The sequence below is a fragment of the Ascaphus truei genome, chromosome 3, assembly GCF_040206685.1.
Source record: "Ascaphus truei isolate aAscTru1 chromosome 3, aAscTru1.hap1, whole genome shotgun sequence".
Lineage (NCBI taxonomy): Eukaryota > Metazoa > Chordata > Amphibia > Anura > Ascaphidae > Ascaphus > Ascaphus truei.
This window is the reverse complement of record NC_134485.1, coordinates 109,713,478-109,735,556: the sequence shown is the minus strand read 5'-3', so window position 1 is coordinate 109,735,556 and position 22,079 is coordinate 109,713,478. Positions and strand designations below refer to the sequence as shown.

General features: G+C 43.2%; 1 protein-coding gene across 5 annotated transcripts in view; it reads right to left on the bottom strand.

The window, feature by feature from the left end:
* Positions 1-22,079, bottom strand: part of MYO1C (myosin IC) — a 179,253-nt gene that overhangs the window by 5,779 nt on the left and 151,395 nt on the right. For all 5 annotated transcript variants that reach the window (XM_075589330.1, XM_075589333.1, XM_075589331.1 and 2 more), the window contains exons 17-30: positions 21,865-21,945; positions 20,574-20,679; positions 19,631-19,748; positions 19,407-19,520; positions 18,772-18,848; positions 18,017-18,085; positions 16,662-16,746; positions 12,910-13,069; positions 10,297-10,380; positions 9,422-9,515; positions 8,624-8,679; positions 2,430-2,565; positions 1,164-1,234; positions 224-321 (exon numbers count right to left, since the gene is read on the bottom strand). In XM_075589330.1, the coding sequence (XP_075445445.1) occupies positions 224-321; positions 1,164-1,234; positions 2,430-2,565; positions 8,624-8,679; positions 9,422-9,515; positions 10,297-10,380; positions 12,910-13,069; positions 16,662-16,746; positions 18,017-18,085; positions 18,772-18,848; positions 19,407-19,520; positions 19,631-19,748; positions 20,574-20,679; positions 21,865-21,945 (1,349 nt within the window). The remainder of the gene's footprint in view (positions 1-223; positions 322-1,163; positions 1,235-2,429; positions 2,566-8,623; positions 8,680-9,421; positions 9,516-10,296; positions 10,381-12,909; positions 13,070-16,661; positions 16,747-18,016; positions 18,086-18,771; positions 18,849-19,406; positions 19,521-19,630; positions 19,749-20,573; positions 20,680-21,864; positions 21,946-22,079) is intronic.

Sequence of the window (22,079 nt, the reverse complement as noted above, 5' to 3'; positions counted from 1 at the left end):
GGTTCAGTCGAAGGCTGAGCCTCTGATTGAAGCAGTGATATCCTGAACTGTTGGGGGGGGGGGGGGGGCGGAGGGGCGTGAGGACTGGAGTTGAGCCCCCCTGGTGTAGACAACCTGACAAAATATCCGTGTCTACATCATTGAAAGATTATTCACAGAAAATAATTTGGATATCACGCGTATCAAAGACGCTTTATGTCTTGAATGAATGGTTTGTACTGACCTGCCCTGGTTAATGTTGATATTGTAGATTTTTTCAGCAGCTATGGCAATTTTAGTCAGTGTTTCGATCACATGATCGCTCTGCAGCACCACATCTCCCTAGAAACAAAAACAGTGACAATTAAGAGACAAGTTCATAGCAGAGACCTTTAAATTAAAAAACACACTGAAAAGTACTTGGTAGAGTTCATCATAGATTGAGTCAAGTCTTTTATTTTTCACAGCACTCTAGTATCTGCCACGCTCTTAACGAGAATAGAATACGGTAAGTGCATTACAGAAATGGAGCTCACACATGACTTGCTTAGTATACTGCTATTCCAAAAATGACCCTGAGCCCCCCCCCCCCCCCCCCCATCTACTGTGCGTGGATCTACTGCAGTGTAAAGCCGTCTTCTTTTAATGCTCCACTGATCAGTCGCACAAAGGAGACTGGGGACCCAGGATAGTTTTTCAAGTAGCTGTATACTAAGCAAGTCATGTGCACGCCCCATTTCTGTAATGCACTTACAGTATTCCATGCTCATGGAGAGTTTCCAATACGAGAATACTGTGAAAATAAAATACAAATGTTAAATAAAAGAGACTTGGCTCAAGTCATAGGGACCTGTAGGAAAGCGTTTCCTTTTTTATCCGTGAATTCCGGTAGAATTCAGGGGTTAGTGCCCGACCAATCTTATTTTCATCTACAGTTTACCTAATCAGCCACTTAACAAAAGTAGTAACTGGAGGTGCTGCTGTAATGAGGGCACGGCATCTAATCCATTACTTGATCAAAAACAACACAGCAGCAATTTAAGATGTTAAAGAACCGATGAGAAAATTGTAAATGCTTAAAATGAAGAAATAAAAATATAGGATATTATGCTGCTAAAGACATTGGCTGCCTGGGAGCGCACACAGGTATACAAATAGAGGAGCGGGCAGGAAAATGATTTTACCTTTTGCTTGTTATCGTCGCATTTTACGTGAAGAACAAAAAGGTTGTCACTCAGGCTGCTAACAGAGATACCTGCAGAGAAGAGACAGCTGAATGACACATGTAGCGCTCACATACAATACTAAACTAAGGTGTTTGGTAGATACAAAAAAACAACTACGTCTAAAACCTGCTCGATATTTTTATCATTGTATGTATACTGTATATAAAATGTTTTACCAGGAAATAAAGCATTGAGAATTACCTCTCGTATTTCAAGTATGTCCATTTCTTTGCATATTCTCTGTGCCTCATGTATCAAAAGTTTGATTACATGTTCTAAGGGACAGGGACTTGTACCAAAACACCTTACGGTACACGCAACAGTGCTAAATAAAGAAACATTACCTGCTAAGAACGTGCAAGTTACACAGCTTGCACATAAACCAGGTAATTTGGAGGAAGGTGTTAGTTTATAAAATTGCCCTGAGATTAGGACACAAGTGAAACCTTTGCTGGCACTGTGTTTTGATAGGAAAAATCCCTTGTGTTGTGACGTCACTGCTGGTAGAGGAGGCCATCAGTGATGTCGGGGGAGGGAGAGGAAAGATACTGACTGACGCACACACACACACACACAGAGACACACAGAGACACACACAGACTGAGTAACTGACAGACCGACAGACACACACTGAGTGACAGACAGACACATACACAAAGACACACACACACAGAGAGAGACACACACACACAAAGACACACACAGACAAAGGAATTCACAGTTACTATAAATATACAAGTGCAAATAGCTAAAACACGCACGTTCTAAGTCAAACTTCTTTGCATTTTGGCACTGAAATTGTTTTGATTTTTAATTAAAACATCACTATCACAAATACAATTTCTGTGACAAAACAGTGACAAAAGACAAAAGTGTCACTTAAAATGCGCGTGCTCGGCGCACACACACAATTTTTTTTTTTTTTAAAGCAGAGCCAATAAAAAAAAACCTGAATGGAAAAGTAATAGCCTAACTTTCCATTCCCTCTTCTACTTTGTACGGTTTATTCATGCATTTTACATCTTGATTGGCCAGCTCTATACATCTAACAAACCAACACCTGATATTAAACATATATTAGTTAGGCATCGGAACTATAATTGGTCTCTATCCCTCTCACATCTAAGAGCAAGCTTTCTAAAAGGTGTTTAAATGCATTTCAGGTCCGGCATTAATCCTGGGAGAACAGGATTTTGTAAATACCACTGCTCGTATCTTTTATACCTGTCAGATTGGCATAATCAATTCTCTGCTTAAATTTGGCTTCTTCCACAATGACGGCCGCATCCTGGGTGAGAAGTAGCTGCCTCCCTCGTGCCTTGTATCCCTTACGATCATACTTGACCACAGGTACTGCGTACTGAGAAGAGTGAAAATTGTTATCATGCTTACCCCGTAATTTTCATTTTCTGGACAGTCCATCAATGGCAGTGGGCACCAACGGGTTACGTCCCACCCTTCAGCTGAGATAGGCGAGAAAGACCGCTACCTGTAGGAGGCCCTATAAAAAATATAGTCATACCCCCTCCTTTCCAGATAGTCTAGTAGTGTAAAAACTGTAAAATATAATCATAAAATATTAATAGACTTCCACAATAAACAAAGGGACGGGAATTGGTGCGCACTGCCATGGATGGAATATCCAGGAAATGAAAATGACAGTAAGCATGATGACAATTTTCACTTTTCCTGATCATCTCATGGCAGTGGGCACCAACAGGAAAGCAAAGAGAAATACCAGGAAAAGGGAGGGAAGCAAGAGAAGGTCTATTTATGGACACGCACAAAAGACTGAAGAACTTTTTGTCCAAAAGGGTGCATCTGCTGAGGCCTGGACGTCCAAGTTCTAGTACTTTATGAAAGTGTTAATGGAGGACCAGGCTGCTGCCCTGGATAATTCTGCAGGCGAAGCTTTCGATGCCTATAATGCCAATGATCTGGTAGAATATGTTCTTAGACCTTCTGGAGCCTGCCTTTACAATCCAATGACTGATTGTTGCCTTGGAGGCAGCTTGCCCTCTTCTTGCTCCAGTAGGGAGAATAAAAAGTTTAGCCGACCTTCTGAATGCCTTCGATCTGTGTTTCAGACATCTCACCATGTCCAACAGTCACCGAAAAACAACGGTAGAATAATCTCCTGTTCAGGTGGAAAACAGAGATTACCTTTGGTACAAACTGCCGTACTTCCTAAGGACCACCGTAACCAGATGAAAGGTTAAAAAGGGCTCTTTAACAGATAATGCCTGCAGTTCACAACGTCTGTGTGCTGATGTTACTGCCACAGTCTTTAGGGGAAGGTCCATATCCCATGACTGCAGAAGAGGTTCAAATGGGGGTCCTGTGAAGGCCTCTAGCGCAAATTACAACTCCCAGTGGAGAACAGAATCTCAGAACTTTGGTTTGATTCTGCGTACAGCTTGGAAAAAACATCACTAGGTCCACCGATGCCAGTTGTCTACCCAACAGTGCAGAAAATGCTGTTACTTGTACCTTTACAGAACCGATACCGCTAGTCCTCCCTCCAGACCTAATTGTAGGAATTGAAGAATCGATGATACAGGTGGATCTTTGATTGGTTGCACCATATGCAAAAACAGATGCAAATCCTCTAATATGCCCTCAAAGTGGTTGCTTTTCTTACCGCAATTAAGGTTTGTATGACCTTCAGAGATTACCCTTTTCTCTGCAGCAGGCTCTCCTAACCGCCAAAGGGTGCTGAATCGGACCCCGAGATAGGACGTTAACCACCATTGCTGCCCTTTCAGCATGTTGAATAGCTGTGGGAACCACATTCTGCTTTGTCCTTACTTCTTTTCCTTACTACTCCTGGAAACAAGGGTATTGGAGGGAATATATAGGGTAGGTGGAAATTTCACCTGATGGAGCGGGTTTCTGTGTAAGTTGCTACTGGATGAAATTCTCGAACAGAATTGTGTTACTTTGTTGCTCAAGTCTGAGGCCATGAGGTCTATTTGCAGAAGAAGCCCCTTCTGCACGAGTAGGGCGAAGATCTGATCTGCTAGGGCCCCTTTCCCTGCGTTTATGGTTTTCCAATTCCGAAAATCCACTTTCCGATTGCTTTTCCATGGAAGATGTATTGCTGTTAGGTCCTCTATGTGTCGCACGGCCCAGTTGAAAATCGGAAGTGACTGCATCAGAAGACTGACTTCTTGTTACTCCTTGATATAGATAACTGCAGCCAAATTGTCTTACCGGATCAGACTTGTTCCCTCTATATCTGATGTAAAGAAAATAATTGCCGGCATTATGGCTCTTCATTCCAAAAGGTTTGCTGGAGCTGTGCGAGACTGAGTAAGCCATTACCCCACAGCTATTCGAGTTGAGCTGAGCTCAAACATCCTGTGCCACTTGCGTCAATCATGACTGTGACCTATTCTCGATCCCGCAGAGCACACCTGCTTTAGATTGTCATCTTGTTGCCACCATCATACGGAATCTTTTACATGCTCCAGAATCCATATTAACTGAAGAGGATCTTTTCTTCGACTGTCCCATTGATAGATAAAGTTGACCTGAAACATCCTCAGGTGTGATCTTGCCCATTTTACGACTTGTATGGCAGAGGAAAATGTTCCTACGAGTGTCATGCATTGTCATGCTTAAAGATACTCCTTGTTTCTTACCACACTGAATTGTAAAACATACAGGACACCTAGAAGCTCATATTGAACCCCCAAAATAACCACAACATATATATAAGTATATAAGTGTCACAGAGGAGTGCTACTGAGCATGGCAATATATATTATACTTGCTTGCTTTCAGTATGATTGTGACAAATCTAATACAGAGTGCTTTTCCTGGTAATGTACAGGTTAATAAAAGCTTCAATCAGACTTAGAACTATGCAACTAATTTTGACAGATTTATTATAAATCATTCTTCCTAGTAATGTACAGGTTATTAAGAATTTATATTAGTGTTAGGGACCCTTGAGATGTGGTCTGCCGTGTAGTGGCTCAGGGGCTTAGAACAATTTGGCCAAAATGTTAAACTAAAAGACCATTTTATTTAATAGATATCTATACATATATATTTAGGCACTGTACCGTGTATAAGTTTCACTGGATGTGCACTGAGCTCTGTCTGTGTTTTATGTTCTGTCTCTGGTTTAAAAAAAAAAAAAAACACAATTTTACCACACTGATCATATTCTTTTTACCTGTGGAAGTGAAACAACACATTGCGCTGTATTGAACAGTATGTCCAGGACCTTTAATATATGTGATGGGATGAGCTTACTTCTCGTAATTTATCAGCCAACTTTGTCCCCTTAGAAGCTCCAGAACTGTTGTGAGGTGCTGTAATAAAACATTCTTGTATTCTGAGGAATGTGTTGGCACTCTTTAGATCCAACACTGACCTGAAGGCACCATTTTTCTTCTGGACAAAAAACATTATTCAATATACTCATCTAACACTCTGATTCAATGGTCCTGGCCTCATAGCCCCATTGTGCAATAATTATTTTACACTTTGTTTGAGAACCCGAGCTGCCTTTGTTTGTTGGTATGCTTGACGCACAAAATCTGCATTGTCCAGGGCTTTTCCTGAATTCGAGAAAATAACCCCTAGAGATTATACTGAGAACCCAGAATTCCGTTATCGATTGAGCACAAATCTTGGAAAATAAGGGAGTCTTCCCCCTACGATTGACAGATGGGCTCTCCTCATCTCATGAGTATATCCAGAGTATTTCCCTGTGCATCTACATGAGGGACCTTGACCTCTTGGGAAACGAAAAATACTGTTCTGCCTGCCTCTAGACTGACAACCTCAAATAAGGTCTTCCTGGTCTGTAGGATTTCATATCCCCGAAAGCCATTCTATGGTTCTTCCCCAGGGTTCCTTCAAATCTTCTCACCCTTCTTTGAGGCAAAAACGTACTTATGCTCCCGGATGCCTTCTCAATAATGGTATCCAGTTTTTGACCAAACTATAGGTTAGCATCAAATGGGAGCAGGCAGAAAGTGGAAAAAGCCACTAGACTCTTCTAGCTACTACTGATAAGGCGATAGATCTGGCCACTAACCACCCAGAATCCAGCGATGCTTCTGAAATGAAGTCCATGGCTAACTTTATTTCTGACACTGTATTGATAATTGAGCTGTCTTGACGCTTATCGAGAGCTTCCTCAATGCTTCCAATCCATAATTTTATTTCTCTAGAAATAGCGGTTATTGCTGCGGACTGTCTGCAGGTTGCCCCTGCCACCACAAAATATTTTCTTAACGCGCTCTCCATTGGATTGCGAAAGGAAAGCACGTCATCTATTGGCAATGTTGTCCTCCTTGCAAATCTAGTTATAGCTGCATCTACCTTCAGTGGATCGTCCCATACCACACAATCCTCATCTTTGAAGGAATACATCTGCGTACATTTTCTTCTGATTGACACATTCTTATCAGGCTGTGCCCACTCTTTCTTAAATGATGACGTTGATCACTTCATGGACCGTAAAGGCTCTGGGCTTTCTGTGCCATCGTCGCAACATACAGTCTTTCAGATCGGGAGCTTGGGCTAGATCCTCGATCTCCAGTATATCTTGTACTGCCTTTACAGGGGTTCAACTAAGTCGAGATCAAAGGACGTTGGTTCCTCCAGTCCATCATCATCTTCGGATGAATTGGGCTTCATCTCAAACATCCTCTATTGTTCCTCATATGACGTTGACACCAGTGGTCTATCAAGACTAGCAATGGACCTCTGAACTAGGATGACACGGCTTCAATGCCCCGTGTAACTACGGCTTTTATCCAGATTAAGAAATGCGCCACAGGCGCAGTCGGTTCTCTGGCCACCTCCTTTAGTCAGTCCTCGCAGAGTTTTTTGTTTTCAAGTGCCGGTTTGTCACACGCTTAACAGTATTTTGTTTTCTTAGCGGCTTTTCTCCTCATTGCAGGCTCCACTGGTCCCGAAACCCCTTCTTCTGATTGGATACCTTGGGTACGGAACATATGTATCAGGAGTACTGGCCTCTCTCTTGTAACACAATTTTTTTGGGAGGGGACATAGTTATACCCCCAACTCAATCCCTTGGGCTTACCATAGGCTTTAAGGTATAGCACTTTTAGAGGCAGGCTCAATTGCAGGTTAGAGAGTTTCAGAACTCTTCCTGTGCGAGTTGAACTGTCCTCAGACCCTTTGCAGGTAGGGCAGCAATGAAAGCTCCATACCAGCTGAATCTTATACTGCACATCCTAGTTGTCCATGTGACTGCATGAAGTCACGCTGAAAGCATCCCCGCTTGTATAGGCAGGAAGGAGTGGCTGTAGCAGCAAGTGGATCATCAGTCACAGAGGGGGGGGGTGATGCAAGCGCGTCCTGTTCCCTGAAGGGAGCGTTTTCTCGTGGCAGTTTAAAGCTGCCGCCTGTGTGGCATTGGAAGCAAGGGGCACCCCCCCCCCCCCGTCTAGGCAACACCAGAAGGTGTGCAGAGTCCGGTCCTCAGCCGGAGAGATGCTGTGAACTCCTGTGGATGAACTGCAAAAAGGCAGTAAATACAAACTAGGGGGGAAAAAAGGGGGGGGGGGGGGGGGAAATCAAACTCAGATAGTAAGACAGAGGGAAGAAAAAGTGACTACCTGGAAAGAAGGGCTGTGACTATTTATAGTCTTCTACATAAAGACATTTCTGTCCCATCTCATCTGGAGGGTGCGACTTAACCCATTGGTGCCCACTGCCAAGGAATGACCAGGAAAGTAGATTTATTGGTCAGTTTAAATGCGGATTGACATAAAAAGAAAGTCTCACTAAACCTATCCTTATGAGCACATACACGCTCTCACTACCTATGGGACTAGAATTTAATCTACAGCTCAACCCCGTTATAACACGATCCGTTACAACGCGAATCCGCTTATAACGCAATATGTGTGGCTCCCAATTTTCGTATTTAGGAATACTTTACAGCACGACTATTGGTGTCTTAAATACTTTATTGTACAATGCATACAATTGTACATTTCCAACGCGATCCGCTTATAGAGCAATGTGATTCTTTGGACCCCAAGCACAGCGTTATAAGGGGGTTGAGCTGTATTTCTTGAACATGAACATTCTGGCAAGCACTGATAAAAACCCCAAATCAACCTTACACATCCACTAAACATAAGTCTCTAAAACTTGACCTCATAAAAGTCGAGTTTGACACAGTCCATATAATACAGTAAATATGACATACAGAGGTTGCAGATGATATTGCACATCAAGTTAAAACTCACACTGATGGTAACAGTGCGATAACAGGTGCAAAAACATCTGTAAGGACCGAAATGTAGATCAGTGTTCATTAAATAACAGGTTTTTTTGCACAAGTCAACAACAGTGTTTTGCTTTTCGATTCTCACATCTGCGCAACAAACATACTTGTTCAAGGAAAAAATAAGCAGATGTACCTTTACTGCATCGTTCTCCAAATTTTGAAGAACTTTGCCATTGATCTCTTCGTTGCCTTGAAAGAAAAAGCAGGATAGAGTGATGATGAAAGGAGACACATTTGCGTGGCTTATAATGCATGCTCTCTGGGGGTAAAGTAGGAATAAATAGTGATAATTCTTCTACTTGTCCAATGAGTGCTGAATTCACTTTGTGCATTCTGCAATTCATTATAGAAATCACTACATAGATGTGCCTCACTCCAGCTGCTTTCATGACAGAGGAATGCTTAACTGCAACCCCCATCCTCCACCCTTCATTTACTGCCATCCAGTTTCTTCTTGGTTAATTTATGTAAATAGCACAGCAATTCAGGGTTACTGTACAATAGCAAAATGCAGTGTAAGCTGGCGACAGGGGGAGGAAAATAAACGACACCTATGGTAAAATATAGATTATACTTGCATCAGGGAATATAAAGTTAGGAGAGAGGGAGAGAGGGAGAGAGGGAGAGAGGGAGAGAGGGAGAGAGGGAGAGAGGGAGAGAGGGAGAGAGGGAGAGAGGGAGAGAGGGAGAGAGGGAGATTTATCTACTAACAAAACATTTTTTTTTACCATTATGGACTTGACCAACCCATGTGCCTGCAACACGTTCTCTCAAAGCAATAAGTCACCCACCCGTCTGGCAGATAGAGGATTAAAGGGTAACATAGCCTTTGATCTTCTCAGCTATTATAAAAGTGGATTGTTTTGATAGGGAAAACCTACAATCCTGCTTTACACATGGAGATGCCTATCTACAAACATGAATCACTCACCAAGCCTGGTGTTTATAAAAAGTCTGGGAACGCTTTGTGGATAATTGTCTTTTTTATCCTTGAAGATTTCACTGGCAACAACTTTCTGCTCTAGCTGTAAAGAGAAAAAGAAAATTGTGAGCATACAGCTGAGCAGCTGGGAAGTACTTGATAAGTATACCCTTTTAAAAGCTTTTCCTGGCTTATATGGTTTTCTTTCTAAAACTTTAACTGACTGTTTCCCCAGAGAAAACACCTATAGTATCAAATAAGAAACTTCATGTCTATTGTGCTGAAAGGGCTGAAAAATTCTGCTTCATGATCCTAAAGCAAACGCAAACCTTGTGGAAATGTCAATTACTAACCAAAAATGTCCTTCATTTTTTATATATTTCAATAATAATGTGCAACATACTCATAAGAAGTGTAAAAGCGTTAAAACCACTGTTTTCTTCTTCAGATACTCTCTGCTGTGAAGGCCTGATAAGGCCTCAGTCTCCGTAAAGCTACAGGAACAAGATACAGCCCCTCTATGGGGCCGGCCCCAGTCACTACCTGCGCGCGCCTGCAGCAAGCGCGATGTGTGGCCGCCTTTCCCAAAAGACAAGATTGGTCTTTTGGCGCGGTGGCCGAGCGATGGCCATGTCACGGCAGCGGTTCAGCCAATGAGGGCGAACCAGCCGCGTGACGCCATGGCCGCGCCCCCGCAAAAAATATAGTCTTTGCTCCCCATGCTCTTCTCTGGAAACGCGTCCCATCGCGACCCCTAGACCACAGATTGCGGCTGAAACTTGTGCACACACAGCCAGGTGCTCCGACGCGCGCGTGCCCCCAGTGACTGGGTCCATAGCCTTTGAAACGGCCCCGAGCAATGAAAGGTAAAATATATCAGTTACCTGTTGTTTCCACTCAGGGCTAATTCTCCTGCAGTATTTCCACACCATGTTATTCATGCACATCTCTCTCAGGAGCTCTGAGGCCTATACAAAATGAACAGAATGCAGAAGAAATTAGGTTGCAGAAAATATAACTTGTTGATATTACAAAGTCACACTGTTAAATCACAACAGATGCTCTGTGCCAGGTACTTGCTAGCATACAACATGGATCAAAGTTGTCATGTACATGTCAATCAAAGCGATTTATTTATTTTATTTATCATTTCTTTTACAGGAAGTAATACATTGAGCGTTGCCTCTCGTTTTCAAGTATGTCCTGGGCATTTACACAGCTTCCAATGCTAAAAACACACTTTTCCTCTGATTTATAGTAAGTTCATAAATTTACCACAAAAGCGCCTCCCAGCCTATTTTCGTATCCTTATCTATATTAATATTGTATAATGAAACCCTTAATCATGCATTAAAAGTGTGTGTTTGATGTTAAAAAAAATAATAATAGCTTTTCATGTGTAGGGTATTTCTAGTTGCTTAATACCTTGCATTCCCTTAAGCATATTTGGTGAATGTTAAAATATCCAGCTTGATTGTGGCTATAAAGATGTTCACTGCCAATCATCTGGCTTCTAGTTGTCTGCAGCCCTCAGAGCCAAGTAGTACAGCTCAACCCCCTTATAACGCTGTGCTTGGAGTCCAAAGAATCACATCGCGCTATAAGGGGGGGTTTGGTTTGTTTTTTACAAAGTTCAAAAGGAGTTTGTCAAGTAAAAATCTTCTCAGCCTGAAATAGGGGTTTTGCTGCAGAGTAAGGGCTGGAACCCGCTGCGCCCGGCGGCGCGGGCGGCCGCACGAGCGTTCCCCACTAGCAGGGGAATCCTCCCGAGCCGGTCCCGGTCCCCCCTCACGGCACAGCTCACTACACGCTGTGACGCGTCAGCCGCCAGGGGATTCAAGAGAATTGTAATCCCAAGCGGCGACGCGTCACGTGGTGTGGCTGTGAGCCAATGAGGAGGGGAGGCTTCGGGGAGCGGGGAGGAGAGTGTGGAGGGAAAGCAGCGCGAGTGCCTGTCTGTGTGTGTATATGTGTGTGTATATATGTGTGTATATGTGTGTGTCTGTGTGTGCCTGAGTGCGTGAGTGCCTGTCTGTGTGTGTGTGTCAGCGTGTGAGTGTCAGCGTCAGCGAGTGAGAAGGGCAGCCCGCAGCAGCTCCCTCCTGCAGCCCGGGAGCCTGTGGAGGGAGGGGGGAGTAGCGGGTAACATTGAAGACAATGTGTTGATTCTATAGGAAATGGGAACCATTTTATGTGAATGTCTGTGTGCAGGGGTCTGCCTCTCAGGTGGTGCCCCGCTGGGGAGTGATTGCAGGACTTTAGGGGCAAGCAGTAATATTTTCTTGCATTTCCCTAAAAGAATATGGCTTTACACTGAGCCCGGGGGTGGGGCGGGGGGGGGGGGGTTTGCGGGTCCCTCCGCCCAAACCACGCCCCCCCTCCCACTCCCGCCCCGGCTCCCGCTCCCTACAGACCGCTAATCGCGGTCTGTGTCTGTCAGCGCCCCGCCTGTCTGCAGTGCGGGCGCGCTCACTGAGGGAGCGGGGCCTTAGCCTTAGAGGGAGGCAGAAGGAGACAGGGTGCTGGGGGAAGTGGAGTCCTACTTAGAGAACCAATTGACATCTATACCTCCCATAACACTCATCTATACAATGTGGAGGACATCCCTTTTCTTCACCTCATTTATTTATTCCTATGTTTTTCTTTCTTTGAGTGCTCCTTCTTGTTTTTATAACAGAGATTCTTATGAACACACCCGATATACCTAGGAATTAGGCCAATTCAATTAATTTGTTGAATAGGCTTTACATATTCAAATGAGGTTATTTCCCAGGTAGTGTATATCTCCCTATGTTGTACAGGGGAGTCCTTTGGGACATAAATATAAATATATATTTATTTCATTCATTTATGTCAGAGGTACTTATAAAAAAGGACTGATGCTCACATTTCAGGTTATATTCTCCTATGGAAAAATTAAAAATGTCAAACTAAATTGCCAAATTTAGTTTCAAATTGTCAATTTTCCCTAACCATTTTTGGGCTAAAAAGCTCTGTTTAATAAGTTTTCCAACTTTTTGGGGGGAGGTTTGTGCTAAACATAGGCAAAGCGAATTTGGGTGTGTGCACATCTCTATTATGGATTAAAACTACTTTTTGGTTTGCAAGTCCAGAGTACAACTACTTTATTTTAGTTCCACACTCACCGTTCCGCTTTCTTTTTAAATAGAGATTTTAAAACCTTTTTTTCTCCGTTTTTGTTTTAGCGACAAACATTGCATAATGCTTACTTTCTGTAATAAGCTTTAAAGAGCTTTAACATTATTTAATAGGCTGAGAATTTTTTGTAACCAGACCGTATCCAACTCTGTTTGAACCACTTGCACCATTGCCTTTCATTGTATAAAATCAGGTTGGGTTTAAGGGAATAGACCTGTTAGAGGTTACTGTTATTCTGCACTGCTCTGGATCTCAGGCAAACCGGATCCAGGCAGAGATTGGATTATACGTGGGTGTTGGGCTCCATGCACCTTCTTCACTCCCTGTTCTCTCCTCACCTCTCTGAGCGATGGGGGAGGAATGGGCCAAGACTTGTCCAGCACACTCTTTGGCATATTGCGAAGAAGATTCATTAGGAAAGAGTAGCGGATGTAATCCAGGAAGTACTCGTTCTCTGGGCAGCGAGGATAGTTCCGGTAAATGAATCCTTTGATGAATCTAAAGAAGGTGGAAAGCGCAGCAATTCAAAATACAATTCTCAAGAATTGGTCCCGTTTTTCTTCTTTTCATAGACATTGCATATTGTTTCCCATTTTTATTCTGATCACATACTTCTCTGTTAAGTCCTCTCCTAGTATTGCATCTTTATTGGGAGGATAACACTATTTTGGAAGAAATATCAACAAATGTCTTGGTTTACCCATTGATTGCCCCATAATCTAGCCACCACATTGTGGGATCTGGGTTTATAGAGGCCCCTTGTTGTAGTGGCTAAGTCATGGGTATTCCGCCAGTTATATGTTTTTATGTAGAGTTGAGTGCGACCTGGCCAGAGCAGGAACTGAAGAGGAACCCCCCCCACCCCACCCCCTCTCTCCAATTGGGCCATCAGTGACTCCACAATTACGTGATCACTCCAAAGAGCAGTCGCATCATTGCGATCTGCTGGAGGAGCTGTGGCACTCTGGCGTTGTAGCCCCCCCGGACACGAAGGGTTAAAGCTCATCCTGATTAATGCAGAATTTCTTTAATACAGTTTGGTTTTATTCTAAGCAGCATTCGACTAAGCCGGCACTTTCTGTATATTCTGGGGTATTGGTTCTTAAGAATGTCTCAATTAAACTTTGCAATCTTAATAAAGACACCTTAAACCCGTGGTTCCCAACCTTCTTTATATTGTGCACCCACTGCTAGAAAATATTTGCTCCGTGAATCCCTAATTAATACATCACATTACCTACTCGGACGATTTCTAACAAAACAATGTGACCGATCCCAGGCAGTATAGTGTCCTGAGCTGGTGGTGGGAAAACACGCTTAATAAAGCCACAAACGACACCTCAGTGTGTGCAGAGAGCATGGGGGGGTATAGCTGTCAATTACGGTGGAAGCTTCCAAAGTCACACCCCACAATGCCTTGCTGCTGTGGATACAAAGCTTTATGGGGAGCAACTTTGGAAGCTTCTGCTGTAATTGACTGCTATACCACCCATGCCAAGGTGCAGTTTGGGGCCTTACTAAATGCGCAGGAACCCACTATACTGCCTGGGATCTGCCGTTACAGATAGTGTGTGCAGACTGCATGGGTGGTATAGCTGTTGGGAATCACGGCCTTAAACCAATGGTTACAAAAACTCTCCTTTTGGCCTTGAGACAGACCAGGTTTTTGGTGCAACTAACCAATACTTCACTCACATGCAAATTAGGTGCATTAACGTATCCCTAAATCCTGGTGTGGTCCGGTGGGTGAGAGACAAGCCACTGCTTAAAACGATGAAACAGCCTTCTTTTTTTTATTTTTATGTGTGTAATAAATCGACGCCGTCGCTATTTCTCTTCAACTACGATATACGTTGCAAAGTGAGATATAAAAAAAAAAACACACACATTCACATTTTCTGAAATGGGTGCAAAGCCTGCCTTTGTTATGCTAAAAGATCCCGGTAATATCTGAACTTTGGGCTTTTTGGAGTGTATAAAAAACTGCTGTCGTTTTCTCTTGATGTCTGTTGCATACATGCTTATTTTCATTTCCAAAGTTAAATAAAAAAAAATTCAAAAACAGTCAAATATTTATAATAATACTCTGATTTCCTACGTATCTTAAATTACTTTGGTGGGAGGGATCCTCACTGCTACCAAAGGGAGCTACATTGTATTGCATAGAACATGGCAGCGGATAATGTAAATTTGCGCGAGATTAAAACCCTACCAATCTGCACTGTGTCCCTCATCAAGCACCTGGGGATGGATTATTAGGAGTTAACCGAACACTTTAGTCTGAATTGTTTATGTCCGTGTTTGTCAAACCTCTTCTTGGCACAGCCCAGCCAGGCCATGTTTCAGGGATAAATCAGATAATCCCACACTCACAAAATATAAATGCAAACGTGTGTGTTTGGTAATCCATGGATTATGCTCAAAATGTGGTCCACCTGAGGTGCCCTGAGGAAAGGGCTGGAAAACATGGTCTTTAAATACTTGACAGAAATATGTCTTCTCTTATTCTTCGAGGTGAAAGATCTCGTTAACACAACACATACATACACATACATACATACATACATACATATATATATATATATATATATATATATATATATATATATATATATATATATATATATATATATATATATATATATATATATTTACAGTTTCCCACGGGGGGGGGGGAAAATGCAGTCGTTCCCTGGCCAGCAAAACCATAATTTCCATGCTTAACAAAATGTATATTTCCTGGTAGAAAACACTGGACTCTGTAAAGCAGGCCTGCACAATATACGGCCCGTCTAGCGCCTCTGTGCGGCTCGCGATGACTCCGGCCGGGCGCCAGTTAATTAAATAAATTAAAATTAAAAAAAAATAAGTTTAAAAAAAAAAAAGTTTAAAAAAACGGCGGGGGAGAGAGAGGAGGCAGAAGGGAGAGAGACGAGGCAGAAGGGAGAGAGAGGGGGCAGAAGGGAGAGAGAGGGGGCAGAAGGGAGAGAGAGGGGGCAGAAGGGAGAGAGAGGGGGCAGAAGGGAGAGAGGGGGGCAGAAGGGAGATAGGGGGGGAGAGAGAGGAGGCAGAAGGGAGAGAGAGGGGGGGCAGGAGAGAGAGGGGGGCAGGAGAGAGAGAGAGGGGGGGCAGAAGGGAGAGAGAGGGGGGCAGAAGGGAGAGAGAGGGGGGCAGAAGGGAGAGAGAGGGGGGCAGAAGGGAGAGAGAGGGGGGCAGAAGGGAGAGAGAGGGGGGCAGAAGGGAGAGAGAGGGGGGGCAGAAGGGAGAGAGAGGGGGGCAGAAGGGAGAGAGAGGGGGGGAGAAGGGAGAGAGAGGGGGGGAGAAGGGAGAGAGAGGGGGGGGGAGAAGGGAGAGAGGGGGGGCAGAAGGGAGAGAGGGGGGGCAGAAGGGAGAGGGGGGGGCAGAAGGGAGAGAGAGGGGGGCAGAAGGGAGAGAGAGGGGGGCAGAAGGGAGAGAGAGGAGGCAGAAGGGAGAGAGAGGGGGCAGAAGGGAGAGGGGGGGGCAGAAGGGAGAGGGGGGGAGAAGGGAGAGGGGTTCGGCCCTTCTCACTTTACGAGTTGTGCAGGCCTGCTGTAAACAATGCTAGTTTGAATCAGTGGGTCGGGTCCTTGTGACCTTGGGCAAGTCACTTTATCTCCCTGTGCCTCGGGCACCAAAAACATAGATGGTAAGCTCTTCTGGGCAGGGACTGTGTCTGTAAAAATTCCTGTATGCTGTGTACCGCGCGCTGTACTGTATTTGTGAAGAGCTTTGAGTCCCATTGAGAGAAAAGCACTTTATGAAATAGTTATTATTATAATAAGAAATGAAGCGTCAGCTCCGGGGAAAGGGGCGCAACAGCTGCCTTTAAACCGTAAGTGCAAGTTGTTTTTTTTCGGTGGTGTTTTTCTCCTGTTCATTTTAAACTGAAAGCTGGAATCCCTAATTGTAAGCTGGAAGCCCGTGTGAATCAGATTCTGGAAGCCCGTGTGAATCAGATTCTGGAAGCCCGTGTGAATCAGATTCTGGAAGCCCGTGTACTTGGAGGAGTACTTGCGGTCTAATTGATATCTGCCAGTCAGCCTCTTACTGTCCAAGTTTCCATACTAACCGTCGAACTGTTTCCGCAGCCCACAATCTTTTGGCAGCTTTTCGGCGACCGATTGTTCCACGCCACCAAGACTGAATTTGTATGGCTACAAAAACAAACAACAACAAAAAACACTTATAAATCAAGTGTCGGTCAGCTGACTAAAATGAGAAAATGTGGTAGAGAGGATCGTTTTGGCATCACTTGTTGCATCCTTAATTTACACGTGGTGAGCATGCTAATATAGTCACAGTAATACACGTACAGCAATTACATGTGCAATATTAAAAAAAATGTAAACGATGCATAATCAGTATAGAAACCTGAACAATACGATGGTATTTGGGACCAAGGCTACATTTCTAAAGCTATTAATGACAGAGCTACGGATCAGAACCAACTCGAATACCATCCTAGCCTCTGTCACTAGTTTTAAATATCTAGGCATATGGTTTGACTCCCATTTAACATTTGGGTTGCACATTGATACCCTGACATCCAAAACCCATGCCAAACAAGGTGTACTTTATAGGAACAAATCCAACCTAAGCCTGCTAGTCAGAAAGCATATCTCACAGCAGATGCTAATGCAAATGATAGACTATGGAGACATAGTATATGGTACAGCACCCCAAAATCACCTTAGCAAACAAGGCATCCTCTACAACTCAATATGCGGTTTTGTCCTCCAATGTAACTACAAATCACATCCCTGCAAAATGCTCAAAGAACTAGATTGATCATCACTTGAGTCTAGGCGCAAGTTCATCTTTCCTGTCTTGCCTTCAAATACTTTCTGGGCAAGCTACCCGTCTATCTGAACAAGCTCCTCACCCCTACCACATGCAGCACTTATCACCTGAGATCTGACTCCAAACTATTGTTCGCGGTCCCAGGGTTCAACAAAGTATCCGGCCGCTCCTCCTTCTCTTAGTGTGCACCTCACCCCTGGTACAATCTACCCGAGACTCTCAAAGCCACCACCAGTTCTTTCAAAAACTAAAACAATCTCACATTTTAACCTGGTCTGTAACAGTCATATGCTTAAAAGATAAAATACGTTACACTGTTCATGCAATGTATTTATACATATTGTATAACCCTGCTCACCTAATGTAACCATGTATTTTGTCATCATAACTTGATGCCCAGGACACACTTGAAAACGAGAGGTAACTCAATGTATTACTTCCTGGTAAAACATTTGATAAATAAATACATTTAAATAAAACACACACCTCTAACCATTTGCCATTCACTCAAAGGTCCATAGTGTGATTATATGGGGGTGTGTAGGATGACCACTAATCTGTCACAATGATCGGGCAGCTCTAAAGAAGCTCTGGAAAAGAAAGTTACATGTGTTGTGTTCTCACCTGAATGTTTCTTGTGCAGGAAATTCTGGCGCTGATGGTATCCTCTCCATCGGGCCTGGAGGAAAGTAGCTGAAATAAAAGAGAACGGACGTTGACAACAAGCGATGAATGCAGAAGAACAGAGACCATCAGAGCGGCAAAAGACTGCGGAGTTGAGAGCGTGTCGCGTTGGGAGGCAGCCAGCACAGTAACAGAAAGTGTTGGGGGTGAAGACACAACAAACTTTCCGATTTGTGAGGGACTGGGCACTGCCAAGGACACCCAGAGCACTATGACAATTGGTGCAGAGACCACAAACTGCAGAAAACAACAGTAGGGAACGTATGACTAAGGGACAGACAGCACTGGAGGAGGGAAAGCCAGTCATTGAAAATGGGGAGCAGACTGGCAGACAGCCATTGCTAATGAGCAGCAGAAAATTGGGAGACAGGGCTAAAGGCGGTTGTAGTCAGAAGAGGTTTGCAGCAATAAGAAGGAATAGAGCAGGGGAGGTCAACTCCAGTCCTGAAGGGCCACCAACAGGTCAGATTTTCAGGAAATCCCTGCTTCAGCGCAGGTGGCTCAGTCATTCTGACTGAGCCACTGATTAAGCCACGTGTGCTGAAGCAGGTATATCCTGAAAACATGACCTGTTTTGGTGGCCCTTCAGGACTGGAGTTAACCACCCCTGGAATAGAGAATTAGGAGATATCCCGGGCTAAATGGGCAAGGAAGCCACCAAGGCAATGCTGAGGGGCCTGGACGCAGGGACGCACCTATACTCTGCTTCCTCACTTCCAAGGCATCCTCTGTTGCAAAAAGTGTTTTCGGGAAGCGAATGAAGATTTTTGTCCTAGGGAAAGAACACATAATAAGGTTGACAGACATCAAAATATATTGGATCTTGCAAAACAAACCTAAGGTTTGAAAAAACCTGTTCTTGATTTGTACAACCACCCCCCTCCCCCCCCTAAAAAAACAAAACTCCCACATGTTTTCCTGGACCCACATTTTCTTTTTGCATAGGTGGTGTTGTGGGATTGGTTTCCTGCTCAATTTAGCAGTGTGAGAATACAAAGTGCATGGCTGTAAGAATATCAGAGGAAGCTTCAAAAAATAAGTTCTATTTAAAAATAAATATAATAAAAATAAAATTTTCACCCACTACAGGCCCTTTAACTTTTTATGTTAAATCACAGTTAAATTCTCTCAAAGGTAAGACTTGGAAGTTACTAGTTTGCAACATTTTTGTTATGTTTTATAATGGAGGTATAGTACTGGACGCTTTCCTGCTTAAAGCAAAGGAAGCGGCTAAAAACCAGCTCAAGGTGGCAACAGATGAAAAAGCAATTATCCAGTGGGTTACGTGAAGAGAAACACCGTGAAGGAGACAGGAGAAAAAGAAGCTCACCGGCCCATTTTATACTCCTCCGGCTTATATCCCAGGCTCTTCACTAGAACAGCCACTCCGTCCTGTGCCCGTCCATCCCAGTTAGGCCAAGTGTCCGGGCAAAGGGATTTGTACCTGCAAGTTTAACAAGGAGACCAAAACTGAACTCTAACACACACTACAGACAGTCTATTCATTCAGATGTGACGGCAGGACGTCCACCCATCATTTATTTAGGCGTTTACCTTTGTAAGAACATTTCATATTTTCGTCTATATGCAAATCCAGCACGACGCACACGCACGTTCTCAATGAGCCCCAAGTATTTCACCTGGTGCCTGATGAGGACCTCGTCAAACCGGGCTGAAAATAAAATCCAGAGGGAAGAAGTTTGGTTACAGACTACTGATCAGATACTCAAGCACAAGTCACCGCATCAGATGATTTTGCATGGAAATGGACCAGCTTCTTAGGTGTAACTTGCATCAAACCGTTTCCCTTCAAGGTCCTGGTGTACATGGGCATGATTAAGAACAAATGAGGCGGTCCCGATGCACTAAACTGAATGAGAAACGTTATGTTCTCGCTAATCAAAAGCATTTAATTAGCTGGAAATGTGAAAGCAGTGGGGTCAAATCAGCCAAAATAAATGCATGGCTTTTCCCCAATGCAAAAGAAGAAAAATAATTACATGAAGTAGTATCAGTGACAGACTAAAGACTGATATTCTCCCAATATATTATTTTCGACTTATTGTACATGACACTAGCCCAATTCTTGAGTCAATTATTCATTATTCAATTATTTAAAAACTCTGGCTCATCTCAATCTCACGTGATAATAATAATAATAGCATTTACTTGTATAGCGCTGCTAGTTTTACGTAGCGCTTTACAGAGACATTTTGCAGGCACAAGTCCCTGCCCCGTGGAGCTAGCAATCTATGCCTGAGGCACAGGGAGATAAAGTGACTTGCCCAAGGTCACAAGGAGCTGATACTGGGAATTGAACCAGGCTCCTCTGCTTCAAACTCTCATTGCCAGTCAGTATCTTTACTCACTGAGCCACTCCCTCTCCCTCTTGTGATATAAAGTGGAGGCTTCAGATTGTCCAAAGCTCATAGAACAACATGTTCCTACTATCAGCAGAGGAGAAAAATAAACACAGACGAAGTGGCTGAAACCCTACCTGGCTGTTTGGCATCATTCGGTTTAATGCAGCGAACGTACGAAGGCTCCTTTGACATGAGTATCTCCATCAACTTGGACAAACTATTTTTAAACTGAGTAGCTGCCTAAGAAAGGGACAAAGTAGATATTAACTAAATAAACAAAAGATCACTTAGAATACAAGAGAGGCAGCCAAGAATGACACAATACATACATGTGGGTCAAGGAGTAGAACAAATATAAGCTACTGTTAATAATACTAGGGGAATGCATTGAACAAATCCTCTTTTTATACAGGTAGTCCTCGCTATCCAACGTTTCACTTTACAACGAATGGCATATCCAACGCAACCCTAAGGGCTGTTTTTCGATGCCGGAATGCGTTATCCGACGCCTAAATGTGTTATCTAACGCTCCCCGCCACTGATCAACATGGGACTCACTTTACAACGGTTTCACTATCCAACACTACTTCCAGAATGGATTCCGTTGGATAACCGAGGACTGCCTGTACTTAAAAATAAAAGAAAACTAACGTGTCCACAACTGACTGATGCAGTACCGTCTTTGATATTATATTTGAATTAATATGGATAGAAAAAGGATCATTTTAAATGCTTGCTCATTTCAGGAACAAGATATAACTAAATAATTAATGCCTGTCTAAGTCATAAGAAGAAATCTATTTAGTATATTTTTTAGGCACTGGGGATTTTTAAAGCGATGCAACTATTTTACTAGATTTATAAAATTATTTTTTCCATCCTTTCGTGAGATATATATATATATATATATATATATATATATATATTATATATATATATATATATTAGATCATCGCTGACATCATCGCTGACATCACCTGAACATAGCCTGGTGGCAGATAATGAGAGTCAGAAAGCTATAACATTTAGACAAAGCAGATGAAGAAAGAAAGCAACACGTTGACGTGAGGGGAAAGCAAAAATTGCAGAAAAGAGAGGCGGAAAGGATCGACACAGCATAAGGTATTAAATGAAAGATGCAGTGGAGAGAAAGTAGGGAGGGAGAGAAGGGAGTGGGGTAAGATAGAAGTAGAAAGTGGGGGTGAAAGGGGAGGGAAGAGAGAAGATGGAGAAAGAAAAAAAGTCAAACCCGTCATTTTTACAGTGGGCGGGGTTGGCCCCCTAAGCGCACATGGGCTGAGCCCTAGTTTAGCAAAAAAAAAAAAAAAATGAAATAGGCTTTAAACAAATTGGATTTCCATGGACTACTCGCATATTTTTTCTGGCTATCGTTGCGTCCCTGCTTTTGTACACTGTGGTTCTTACCGTCTCTGGCCTCTTTTTGTCAGACAGCTCAGCCCTGTTAAAGCACTGGTGTACAATCGGGTTGCCAGAGTCACACATGACCTATAAAAAAAAAAAAAGCAGATACACACATAGGTATTATTTATATACACGAGCTGCTGTCTTGGTCCCTTTCACCCTCTTCCGATGTGCATGAAAATAAGAAGAATACCTGTATTAAAAAAAATAAAAAAATA